The 12,866-nt window shown below is 40.2% G+C and overlaps 2 protein-coding genes across 2 annotated transcripts; one reads left to right on the plus strand and one right to left on the minus strand.

Annotated features, from left to right (window-relative positions):
• Positions 1 to 164: 164 nt before the first annotated feature.
• nup62l (nucleoporin 62 like) lies at positions 165 to 2,545 on the minus strand. Its single transcript, XM_020651467.3, has 2 exons — positions 668 to 2,545; positions 165 to 567 (listed from the first exon to the last, which is right to left on the minus strand). The coding sequence occupies exons 1-2, from the start codon at positions 2,231 to 2,233 to the stop codon at positions 409 to 411; spliced, it is 1,725 nt and encodes a 574-aa protein (XP_020507123.1). The 5' UTR covers positions 2,234 to 2,545; the 3' UTR covers positions 165 to 408.
• Positions 2,546 to 4,053: 1,508 nt separating this feature from the next.
• pdk1 (pyruvate dehydrogenase kinase, isozyme 1) lies at positions 4,054 to 12,586 on the plus strand. Its single transcript, XM_020651471.3, has 11 exons — positions 4,054 to 4,595; positions 6,098 to 6,239; positions 6,334 to 6,405; positions 6,506 to 6,690; positions 7,487 to 7,582; positions 7,677 to 7,754; positions 8,505 to 8,581; positions 8,674 to 8,772; positions 8,889 to 8,996; positions 10,781 to 10,894; positions 10,978 to 12,586. Exons 1-11 carry the CDS (start codon positions 4,487 to 4,489, stop codon positions 11,116 to 11,118), a joined length of 1,221 nt encoding a protein of 406 aa, XP_020507127.1. The 5' UTR covers positions 4,054 to 4,486; the 3' UTR covers positions 11,119 to 12,586.
• Positions 12,587 to 12,866: the final 280 nt, after the last annotated feature.

Raw genomic sequence — 12,866 nt, forward strand, 5'->3', positions numbered from 1 at the left:
TCATCACCGCAAGAGTTTCAATTATTATGAAAAATAATCCCTTTTGACAAGACTGGTATCAAAGCTTTGGCATAGTAGAAGTGTTATAGGATACCATCGGTCTAACTGTGACCAAAACAATGCCAAGGACAAGAATGCAGTCAAGTTAACCAATAGAGCAGAGCCTTAATCAAGAGATTTATTTTATTGTATAATTTTGAACACCCAAAGCGTTTACATGGGAATAGATAAATGTCACTACTCTATAAAAGTTGAAAATATCAATCTTTATGCAACCTTAAAAAACTCAAACAGCAGAGAAAAAAAGAAGTTAACAGGAATTTTGTTGTAAGATATCTTTAGATCTTCCAAAGAGAAACATATCAAAAGTTAGCATTTTGTATTATACATCTATGCATTTACTATAGATCAGTCAAATGTTAAACGAAAGGTCTTCTCCTGCTCTTTGCGCTGGTTGTCGCACAGTTTGGACACTTCTTCCACTCGTCTCTGCAGGAGGACTGAATTCTGATCGATCCACTGAAGTGAATCCATGTGAGTGTTGAGGATTTTACAGATCTGCTGAAGCTGAGTAAGAGAAAAAAAATGTTACTTGAATTTTGCAAAAATAGTTACCAATTAACAGAAACAAATGTAAAAGGTAAGTTAAAATAAAGTCTGATCTTACCGGGTCACTGGTATCTGCTGGGCCACTTGATGTGTTCAGGTGCTCAATGATCTCCTTCAGGTCCTGAGACATCCTCTTCAGCTGTGCGTCCACATTCTCTGCCAGCTTGTACGTTCTTTCACGTTCCTCGTCTGCGTTCTGCATATAGATGGTTCCGCTCTGCTCTTTCACAGACTCCTCCAGCGGGCAGAGCAAGTCCTCTAGCTCCTTCTGTTGGGACAGGATGAAGTCTAGCTCCTGGTTTAGCCTTCTCTGATCCAGCTTCACCTTCTCCATCTCCTTGTGAAGTGATGTGATCTTCTCACCATTCTCCACCAGCAAGCGGTCCCACGCATTCACCTGTGTCGCCTGCTGCAAGAAATGTCTCTCCTGGTCTTCCAGCTCCAGACTCCACTTATTAATGAGACCCTCCAGCTGAGCGTAGGTCATCACAGGTGGAGCAGTTGTTGTAGTGAGCGTTGTAACTGCAGTGGTTGTTGTGGCACTTGTGCCAGATGTGGGTTTAAGTCCCAGGGTGAAGCCTGTAGGAATACCTGCTGAGGTGGCTGCAACTGTGGCAGTAGAGGCAGGAGCAAGGGTGGAGGTGGTAGCAGCTGCCCCCAGAGGTTTGAGCATGAAGGAGAGACCGCCACCTGCTGCTGTGGTTGTTGCAGCAGCAGCGGCTGCAGCAGCAGCAGCGGCTGCAGCAGCAGTGCTTGCTGCTGGAGTTGGGGCTACCCCTAAAGAGAAGCCTGTACCTGTTGCAGTGGCTGTAGCAGCTGCAGCAGCAGCACCAGAAGCTACTACTGCAGAGATAGGTGTAGCAAAGAGAGATGCACTAGCTGCTGGGGCTGCCTGAGTTGCTGCAGGTGGAGCTGGGGTGGTAGAGGGTTTGATCCCAAAGGGAAATCCTCCACCTTGCATTGTTGTAGCTGCAGCAGTAGCCACTTGCTGGGGCTGGGTGCCCAGGGTGAGGGTGGGGGGAGCACCGGTGCCAAAGCTGAAGCCCCCACCTGTAGCTGCAGCAGGAGCCAGAGCAGGAGCCGGAGCTGGAGCTGTGGTCGCCTGGACTTTGTTAGATCCAAAGCTAAACCCCCCGAATGAAAGCCCACCTGGTGCTGTTGTTGCAGGTGCTGCGGCTGATACAGGGGCTGCCATAGTTGCAGGTTGGGGTTGGGCTGGAGCTGCAGTGCCAAAGCTGAAACCCCCACCTGCTGGAGCCGCTGCAGTTGTCTGGGCAGACATAGCCGTACCTAAGGTAAACCCAGCTGGAGCTGCTGTGGAGCCCAGAGTCAGTCCTGTAGCTGCTGTGGTTTGAGGAGTCATACCCATGCCGAATGTACTGTTGGGGGTCCCAAAAGAAAAGCCTCCGCCGGCTGGTGTGCTCTTTGCTGGAGTGCCAAAGCTAAAAGAGCCGGTGGGGTTGGTGGTAGCCTGAGGGGCAGTGCCAAAGCTGAAGCCCCCTCCGGCGGCTGCAGGTGTGGAGCTTGTAAGCCCGAAGCCCGAGCTGGGGGCAGCGGCGGTGGTGTTCTGAGCTCCGAAAGCAAAGCCCGAGGAGGGTTGCCCGAAGTTAAATCCTCCACTCATTTCCTTTCCCGGCTGGATAGATATAACTCTATCGAAAACAGCAAACGTTTAAAATGGTCACTTCCTCTCTAAAGCCACTGGAGCTTTTGGCGGGTCACAAATAGTCGCTGGTTCAACCGAAGTGACGCAGGAAACAGTTCGACTTCAACTTTGCCTTTCACGACGTTAGCGGTTAATAAACTCACTCACAAGGTTGTTAACGTTACCTTGACCCAGACCGAGAGCAAATACTAACAACACATCATTCGCCAAAACGTGGCCTGCTTACCCAATTTCAGGCATCTCTGTAGCCGACTACAGGAAATGACGACACTGTGGGTGACCCACAGACGTTAGCCCTGAGTTTTGTCTGTAAACGCACAAACCCCGCCCCCTAGTTAAACTGACAGATCGAATACCCAATCACGATCCTGAACAGACTCTAGATGACATTTGATTGGTAAAAATCGCTGCCTGTTAGACAACGTTCAGGGAAATATTTTCAAGCAAGAGCAGTTTACAAAATTACGACTTCTGTTTCTCGATAAATGAAACTAAAATATGAAATGACTATAGGAAACAACCTATTGAATTTGTAACAATAAGTGAGTGAAATAAAAATGAACGAATCTTATGTTAAAGACAGTGATTGCACAATTGTTTCTGAATGAATCCGCGGTTTTTGTACCCTTTTTCTTAAGACTCCTTTTACTGATTACAAAATAATAGACTATAGAGTTACATACTTTTGATGCACTTATACAGGGGACAGGGGACCATACCTATGGAAGCGATTAGTGATCAAAATTCAAATGCATTAACAGAAATGATTTTTAATTTTCAGAATATGAGTGTATTATTTGACTCAAAAATAAAATTATGATTAATTTATCTAATTTGAATTTTAGTTTTCAACTTCAAAAATGCACATTCTTTGACTAAATTAAAATGAATTACAAAATTAAATTTGCTTTATCATTTTCAAAAAAATGATGGGGCGCCAATTGTGAAGCTGCGCACACTACAAATAACAACATTTCTCCACATTTAGCCCTAAAACATCACTTTTTATTCACATTTAGAGAAATATTTGTGAACTTTGTCATATTTACTTTTGTGAATAAAAATGTAAGATAATTTCATTGGCAAATGTTAAATATTATATCTAAATGTTGAATGTTTTATCTAAATGTTAAATGTTATATATAAATGTTAAAAATACATGTCCAGATTCTAAATATTTAGCTACATTTCCAAACATTTAGTTTACATTCTAAATATTTAGCTTTGATCCTATATATTTAGCTAAGATTGTAAATATTTATAATCAAAGCTAAATATATAGAAATAAAATAATTATTTAGCAACGACTTCTAAATATTTAGCTAAGACTCTAAATCTCTTTGTAATATAGCAATGAGTATACCTGCTCGTTTGTAATGTTAACAGACAAAGAGTAAGGTATTTTACCTGCTTTTTGTAAAGTGTCTCGAGATAACACTTGTTATGAGTTGACGCTATACAAATAAAAATTGATTGATTGATTGATCGATAAATATTTAGCTTTGATTTCTAAATATTTAGCTAAGACTCTAAATATTTAGCAACAATTTCTAAATATATAGCTAAGATTTTTAAATATTTAGCTAATATGCAAATTCACATTTGAAAACCCTGAATTGCGGCCAAAACGGCCCTTCCAATATTCTCCGCTAATTCGCTCGACATTTTCAAAATCCTGAGGATCGCTTCCTCGAACTTTTATTTTGGTGCTTCCGGTGGGCGGTAGAGTGAATTTGCATATTAGCTAAATATGTAGGTACGTAGGTACATGCTCTTCTCTTGACACCGTAATGACTCTTTGAATCTGCTAGCTGGGAGGTAGACGCTCTTCTCTTGACACCGTAATGACTCTTTGAATGTGTTAGGTAGAGTCGCGCAGCCTCTTATGTTGACATTTCAACTTACCTGTTACGATTTTAACCATGAGCAATTGCAACGGGGGAGGATTTAAGATATATTTTTCATTTTCCACGAATATTGATACAACACATTTAACCAAATAATCCATCCACAACATAATTTCAGGAGTGTGTTTGGGTACACCTAAAGTTAGCAAGGAAGCTAATGTCATCGTATAAGCGTAAGCTAGCAGATAATGCGTGGCTGTTCTGGGGATGCCACTTCTGATTACAGTTAATAGTCATCTTTTCTATCTGGGACACCATTAAAAACACTCCGGTCTCTACGTGAGCTGACCCTGGACCTGTCAGGATGAGGATTTTAAGGGTTTTGAGGAAAGGCGTCTCCGCTGGGAAGGACATCGACTATTACTCTAAGTTTTCACCCTCACCTCTTTCAATGAAGCAGTTTCTGGATTTTGGTGAGAGGATACCTGAGGATACGTGACGTGCTACATCACTGGTTTCTGCATGTGTTTGCATTTTAAAACACTAGATCACAGGGTTCGTTCTGATAGTCACTGCTCAATGCAAAGTCCCTGTTAGCTGTGCTCACATGCTTATATATCTACATTTTAAGAAGTTAATCATTAACTAAGTTAATGATTAACTTCCAAAGTGTGTCCAAAGTGCGGCCCGAGGGCCATTTGCGGCCCTTGAGGGGATTTTTTTGCGGCCCGTGACTTCAAATGAAGAATCTGAAGATTTTGGCCGGAGGCCTTGATTAAGATTGGCACATTATCTTATTTTTCTTTTTCATGTTAACAAGTGCTGAACAATATTCCTAAAATAGAAAATTTTCAGTAACATGTTGTTGTTTTTTTAAATCTACAGCTTTTACTATTTTCCACATTTTTTTGCAAACAAGCGGACTGTTGTTTAACCATTTAATGACCTGAGCTAAATGCAGAAAGCTCTTCCAAAAAAAACATGAACCACGTTACAGGCTTGATTCTGAGAAAAAAACAAATGAAGTAGAACGAAGAAATCAAAATATTTGATTTCCTTTTATTAAAGGGTTTCTTTAGCGAGCCTTCTGATTCTGATCTACAAAGCCTTACTATTTTTTTTAACTATATTTTAAAAAACAAAACCTGTGGCCTCCAAGCAATTCTAACACGACAATTTTGGCCCGCAAGAAAAAAAGTTTGGACACCACTGAATTAAAGGGATATGAATTTCTCTTGTATTTTCATATCATAAAATATTTGATTGGTTACAAATTCATATGGTTAAATATGTTAGCCACATTATGTAACTTGCTGTGAGTGGAGTTCTGATCCTCAGTCAAATAAAATATAAACTATCATAGAGGCAGGTTTCTGACTTTTCTTTATTAAGGTTATTTGCTGAAGAGTAAATAGGAGATCCGAATTAGGTCAATACACAAAAAAAAGTCACTTCTAGACTTTTTTCTTCAGCTGTTTTTTAAGAAATTCACAGTTTTAAAACTATTTACAAATTAGTTGCTCCAAAAACATTGTGCCTTGAGGAAAAAATACAATTGTGCATTTTGCCTTCCTAATGTGTTCATAATGACAACTATAGACCTGGAAACATCTCAAAATATGAATACTCTATATCATAAAGGGAATTTACAAATACAACTTTAAACCCATTTTTAAATAGAAATTATATGTCTGTGATCCATAAAATATAAAACATTGTTTTGTTTTACTTTAATGCAAAAAAGATTTAAATTCAGTTTTCATAAAGTGGTCTGACTCAGTTATTACTACCTGAGGGATGGCTACTGAACTTTCTATAATCTGTTAACCCTTAATTTGTTATAGTTTTACATGTTAAACAACCCTAAGTAAGGGCAACACATACATAACACACAACCTCATGAATAATGCAGCATTTCTATTCTTTTTAAAGACATGAAATAAATAACATTCCTGTGTGTTTTTAACCCCTTCAGGATCAGAAAATGCCTGTGAGAAAACCTCCTTCACCTTCCTTAGACATGAGTTACCTGTGAGGTTGGCCAACATAATGAAAGAGATCAACTTGTTGCCAGACAACTTACTGAGGACTCCTTCAGTCCGCTTGGTCCAAGGCTGGTATGAAGGCTTCCTTTTTTCGTCTTCTACATATTCCCCTCATGATGCTGATGCAGATTTATAGCAATGTTTTGTTTTGTTTTTTCACATACAGGTACATGCAAAGTCTTCAGGAGATTCTTACATTCAAGGATAAAAATGCAGACGATGAAAAAGTCACATATGAGTAAGTGAAGTGAAGCACACACTCTGCAGTTTGATATAACTCATCTAATAATGTGGTTGTGTTTTCTACAACTTCTGGTGATCTGTATGTGTTTATTCAGCTTCACAGATGCGGTAATAAAGGTCAGAAATCGTCACAATGATGTCATTCCCACCATGGCTCAGGGAGTTGTTGAGTATAAGGAGACGTACGGCACGGACCCGGTAGTCAGCCAGAATGTTCAGTATTTTCTAGATCGTTTCTACATGAGCAGAATTTCCATCAGGATGTTGCTCAACCAGCACAGTGAGTACATTCTCTTCTGCTAAATGAAAGATGTTCATTCAGTGCTCATTTAGGGATGATTTATAATTCTATTATTATTGACAGGAGACCAGAGGCCTGTGTTCTGAACATGGTCCAGAGTGTGTACTTTCTGCTCTGTTTGAATGTAGTCTCAGGAATCAGCAGACCACATCCAAACTCGTAATGTCATTATGATTTTTTACTCGACTTATTTCTGGTTTGTACTTAACTAAACACTCTACAGGACATTTTAACAGAATAATTGGAACAGGTATTTGTACGCTACTCAGATTACATCTCAGAGAAAATGTCCATATGCTGATAAGATGTTGTTTTTTTACATCTTAATGTTGTTTTTTATTTTTTATTTTTTTTTATATTTAATTAGTTGTTTTAATCAGCTTTTCAATCATAAATGCCATGCATTAGCTGATTGCATGTTCTCAGTTGGGATTATTTGCTGATTTTCCTCGTCTGATTGGATGGTAAATTGGAACACCTGTGGATTTGGAGTAGGTGGGAAAAAAAGGTTCAATTGGGAGTCAATTACTCAAGACTCAACGAATATCAATGCCCAAGAAAGTCTGTTTTAGGTATTTATCAAATATTGTTAGCCTCGTAGCATGATGGCCTAAGTCATATTTTAAGGTTTTCAGAAAAGAAGGAAAAACACATTCTAAGTCATGTGACTCGAGTCCACACCTCTGCAGTTCATAATTCCTGTGATTGGCTGAAAGTTGAAGAAATATGAGCTAGCTTCAGTGCGTGGTAGTATTCCTGTGTGTTTGTATTCCAGCTCTCCTCTTTGGTGGGAAGGTGAAGGTGAATCCAGCACATCCAAAACAGATCGGCAGTATCGATCCACACTGTCGGGTCAGCGAGGTCATCAGAGGTCAGAAGAAGAACTCTGTAGAAACATGCTGTGAGAAACATGCTGTGGCAGAGTTACTCAAAGAAGTTGTGTTCATGTGTTCTCTTTCTTATAGACGCGTATGAAAATGCGAGAAACCTCTGTGACCGTTACTACATGAACTCACCCGAGCTGGTGCTGGAGGAATACAACGGTATACAACATGACATATGTCATACTATACAAAGATATGAACCACTTAAGCCTGGCTCACACTGTGCGATTTTTCCCCGATTGTATAAAAGTCGAGGTGGCATGTCAGCTCACACTGAACGACTAAATCGTTAACGACGCCCGACCAGACCTTGAGATTGACGTGCTCACACTGTATGAGTAAAACAAGGACGGAGCGTTGACAATTGTTAATAAAGTTTCATTTGAAAAAAACAAAGGAAGTGTAAGTTGTTGTAGGATATAGAGAAGTTGATACAATCGTAGATATATGGATACAAGTTTCAGAAAAGTGCTGCACTGATGATCTGTACAGAAAAGTACAAAAAAAAAACTAAAACGCTGGGTTGCGTCCTGCTGCTGGTCGCCATGACTACAGTCCTCCCTTGTCTCTCATGATTATATTGTAGTCACACACAACTGCCGGACCCTTTCATGACGTAATCGTCAAGATTTTAAATTTTTAAATATCAAACATGTTTGAAATAAATCGGGGCATCCCCGACGATCACCGGGCAGATCGGGGACGTTAAGATTGGATCTCTGTACCTCTCACACTACAAGATAATCTGAGCAGAGAATCGGTCCGAGCAGCTTTGATTTAGGAGCGACCCTGTGATTGTTGGGAAGGAAGAATCGGAGCTCAAATCGGCCCGATTATCCTGCAGTGTGAGCCAGGCTTTACATTAAAGCACTTGTGATCAAACTGAGTCTGACCTGTTTGTCCTGACAGTCAAAGAAAAGGACAAACCCATCACTGTGGGCTATGTGCCGTCCCATTTGTACCACATGGTGTTTGAACTGTTCAAGGTAAGATGGACTGTACTAGCTGCTTTATGTGGTAGTTTTTAATATGTCTTTTATATAACAAACATTTGTTTTGTGCACTTTCGTTGTTGCAGAACGCAATGCGAGCCACCATGGAGTTATACGGTGACGCCATGGAGTACCCCGCTGTCCACGCGCAGGTCGCTTTGGGAACTGAAGATCTGACAGTCAAGGTAAACGAGCTGCTGCTTTTTGTCTCACCTTTTGAACTCATGACAGCTTCAGGCGTGGTTTGAGAGATTAGAGGGAACAATTGGAGGAACCGCTCAGACTGTGTGTTCATCTCCAGGTGTGCGATCGTGGAGGAGGCGTGCCGTTGCGTAAGATTGACAGGCTGTTTACCTACACGTACTCCACGGCTCCTCGGCCCAGCATCGATGGCCGCGCTGCTCCTCTGGTCGGTATCTCTCTTTTTTTTGATTGTCAGTTTAAGAATAAATGCAGATGGATTTAAAGGAGCAATGTGTTACTCTTAACACTTAGTGTTTAAAATGAGTACTGCAGTCCAAATTCAAATCATTGAAGGAGCGAGCCTATTAGAAAAATGCAGAGGCTTTTTAGGTATGGGTTGAACCAGTTCACTTAACCGCTTTCATCGCTGCAACTCCTGGTGGTTTGTGAGTGAGTGAGTGAGTGAGTGAGTGAGTGAGTGAGAAAGAAATTCCAGTCATCAAAGGCTAAATGGCCTCTATTTATGTCTTTTGTTTATCAAGTCCTGAGAGATCCTCCTCTCTCCTATTGGATACGTGGTATAGCATGTTTATGCAGGTGCATGTTTGAAGTCTGCAAGAATAGTTTGCAGCCTTGTATGGCTGGTCATTTCTCCAGCAGACAGCCATGAAGAGAAGCCAAAAACCAGATGAGGCTCTTTCTGCAGCCCTCTGAGGAGAGTGCGCAGTATGTTACTGAGGAGGATGTTACCAGCAGTGAGGATTCATCTGAGAGCCAGAAGGAATCAGGGGAGGAATTTCTGCCAGGTACAGAGGGGCCCTGGAGGAGAAGGAGGAAGAGGCAATGGAGGATAACACCTCTCTGTCGAGATACAAAAAATGGCGATGGAGGCCCTGCCATTCTTTCCCCCTCCTATCTTGACCCCAGGGCTGACTTAGGGCACACTACCTCTAGCAAAGTTGTCCCATACCACGCGTCCGCACATCCGAGAACAGTGCAGAGAACATGACAGCTACTTTACTACTACTATTACTATTACTACTTTGTGTCTTATTTTGAGTCATGTTAGTCAGATAGAGACAGAACACTCTGGGATTTTTCGATTATAAAGGCTGTCCACGTAAAAAATAATTAAAAAAAACTTTACATCTATGGTTAGGTCTCTGGTTGTTTAAAAGATTTGATGAAAGTGAATAAACTCTCATTGCTCCAAAAATAATAATGCATCAAAATCAATGTTGTGATTAATTATTGACCTAGTCAAGGTTGTAATAGCCTCATACCAAATATTCCACTTTGTGTTTTTCCCATTGGAAAAAGTCCAGGATTCTTATGACAAAAAGATAAAAAATGTAAAACAATAATAAAAAAACTTTACATCTATGGTTAGCTCTGAAGTAGTTGAAAGGATTTGATGCGGTGAAAGTAAAAAAAAATATTCATAAGATTTTTCTTACACTTTTATGAAAGGGACCTGTTTCGGGCCTTAGGGACGAAAGTGTACGTGTTTTATGAAGGAGCATCAGGGTTTAAAGACTTTATATATTATTTTCAGACTTAAATATAATAGAAATCAAGTATCTCCTCTGAAAATAACTCTGTGAGTCATGACTGTCTACAATGGGTGTAACACCCGAGTCCCACTGTCTGTGATGTTTTCAGAGTTTTCAGAGTCCTATCTTCAGTTTGTTTACATCGCCAGGACGGCCGGCTGACTCCTCCCCTCACGTATAAAAGTTGTTTAATTGAGGGACTAGAGAAAAGAAGAATAACATACTGTACTCACTGATTAACTGTGTTTCTAGATCACGCTCATTTCAGGTAAATTTACATGCAGTGTGAAGATACGAGCATAATAAAGATCGCTAGCATTAGCATGCTAACACAACAATGCAGCGCAAGTTGTTTTGGTTTCATGCTGGTGCTCAAGGATGACATCGCATAATAAAGCCTATAAGAGTTTTGCTCTTGTGTCTCAGCTGGTGGACAAATAGTTTTCTTTCCGTCCAGGCTGGGTACGGGTACGGCCTGCCCATCTCTCGACTCTATGCTCGCTACTTTCAAGGGGACCTGAAGCTCTACTCTCTGGAGGGTTATGGGACTGATGCTGTCATCTACATAAGGGTAATAGCATTAGCATATTTGACCTGTCTCTCACCAGCATGCATAATGTACGTGCTGTTTTAACCCTCTTCATTGTCTGTCAGGCGCTCTCCACAGAGTCCATCGAGAGGCTGCCTGTGTACAACAAGTCAGCCTGGAAACACTACAAGACCATCCACGAGGCAGACGATTGGTGCGTTCCCAGCAAAGAGCCAAAGGACATGACCACGTTCCGCAGTTTCTAGACATGTGAATACAGCCGAGGTGACGAAGCAAAGTGTGCAGAGAGGTTGCGGTCAATGGATGGTGGGTTGTGTGTAGCTGCAATTTATCCGTTCAGATTTCCCTTGTACAGAAAAATAGAACAAAGTTTTAGTGCCATATATACCAGAACCAGCTCCCTGAAAAGCCCAACATACAGTATACTAGATCTTAAAGGCTGGTACCATCCTTGATACTTGACATTTAAACAATATATTGGCAATATTTGTTTTCTTTTGACCCCTATGGAGAAAGCAGAACGTCTTAATTCTTTGCTGGTGAGTACAGAGTCGTGTACCATAACACAGACAAATCAATCCTCCAGCAGACTTTAAGTTAAACCTATCACTCATTTTTGAGGGGCAGCAGTAACAGGGATGAAAATGATTACATTCTTAAAAAGAGCAAGTACTGTTTATTTTGAACTCATGAAGAGGAGTCATCACTGACTTTGAAGTGTCTCATAACCAGTTTAAAAACTACTCGCAGGATATTTCAGGTTGCTTGTAAATGCCTGCTTACAGAGTGGAGCTGATGTTCCTGGTTCTTAGCACCCCTGGTGGACAAACTGTATAACTACATCAATATTTCTAATTTACCTCAAACATATTTTGACATCCTTTAAATGCAGATTGTCATGTACCGAGCTACACATTAAAAACAGCAGCGTGTCTGTCGGCTTAAATGCAGGTGTTATGATTTTGGAACTAATTAAATTTCCCTCCAGCATAGGACACTTGATTAACTGAAACCGAATGTTTTGATATCACAAGGGGTGAGAGGAAAATGTATCCGAGACTCAGGTGAAACCCTCCTTTAAAGTAGAACTTTTTTTTTGTTTACACTTTGCACTCCTTGTGTTTATGGCGTTTCTTCATTTGGTTAGCAGCTTTGAATTTGCTCAAACTCAAACGTAACTTGGTAGTTGATCTGTGAAGGTTTTTTTTTTTTAGCCCTGCTCAGTGTCATGTTTCTTAAGTCAGTTTTAAAGGGAAACACCTTCTGCAAAATGTACTACTTTTTTTTCTTTTATAAATGTGTCACAAGTTTCCACCGAAAAATCTTAAAGGTGGATCATTCTCATTAAGGGCATTTCTCCTGCAGTGGAACAATTTGTGCAAAGGCATGTGATAAATCAGTATTGATTGGGGATGTGAAAGGGAAAACGTGCACCTTTTTTTTTCTTTTGTTACATATGATATAAATAACGTGTTGCATATTTAGATTTCCTCCTAAATTGTACATTCTAAGTTATAGTGCTAAGAATCTTGAGACATTATAGACATAAAATAAACAGATCAAAAAGACAATCTTCAGTATGAATACAGTACTTTGGTTTCTGTGGTTGGGACTCATTCTGTTCAATAAGCTATTTTTCCACATTTGTCATGTTACATTAACAGTTACACTTGTATGCATCATGCTTAATAAAAGAGACATTTGTCAGTTGGATTATTGTTGTGTTGAAACTAAGATCCGTACGTTTTGTCCATAGATTTCATGCCACGTTTATGCCTCATGGTTTAATGACACAGCATCAATCCAAAGAAGTCTAAAGGGACACTTTTAAAAGCAGTTCAGTTTTAGTATTGATCAGGAGCCAACACTGTCAGAATAGATTATAAGAAACTATAAAACGAGTTTGTCTGAGTTTTCTTCTCTCTTGATGTAAACCACATCAAGTTTCTAGTTTTCTTGTACTGGCTGTCGATGCAAATTAAGCAAACCAAAC

This window comes from Labrus bergylta, chromosome 13 (assembly GCF_963930695.1).
Source record: "Labrus bergylta chromosome 13, fLabBer1.1, whole genome shotgun sequence".
NCBI classification, from domain to species: Eukaryota; Metazoa; Chordata; class Actinopteri; order Labriformes; family Labridae; genus Labrus; species Labrus bergylta.

Coding starts and splice junctions, on each gene's coding strand:
- nup62l (XM_020651467.3), bottom strand. CDS start 2,233: ATGAGTGGAGGATTTAACTTCGGGCAACCCTCCTCGGGCTTTGCTTTC. Junction 568..667: donor CAGCAGATACCAGTGACCCG/GTAAGATCAGAC, acceptor TCTCTTACTCAG/CTTCAGCAGATCTGTAAAAT.
- pdk1 (XM_020651471.3), top strand. CDS start 4,487: ATGAGGATTTTAAGGGTTTTGAGGAAAGGCGTCTCCGCTGGGAAGGAC. Junction 6,240..6,333: donor GTCCGCTTGGTCCAAGGCTG/GTATGAAGGCTT, acceptor TTTCACATACAG/GTACATGCAAAGTCTTCAGG. Junction 8,582..8,673: donor TGGTGTTTGAACTGTTCAAG/GTAAGATGGACT, acceptor TCGTTGTTGCAG/AACGCAATGCGAGCCACCAT.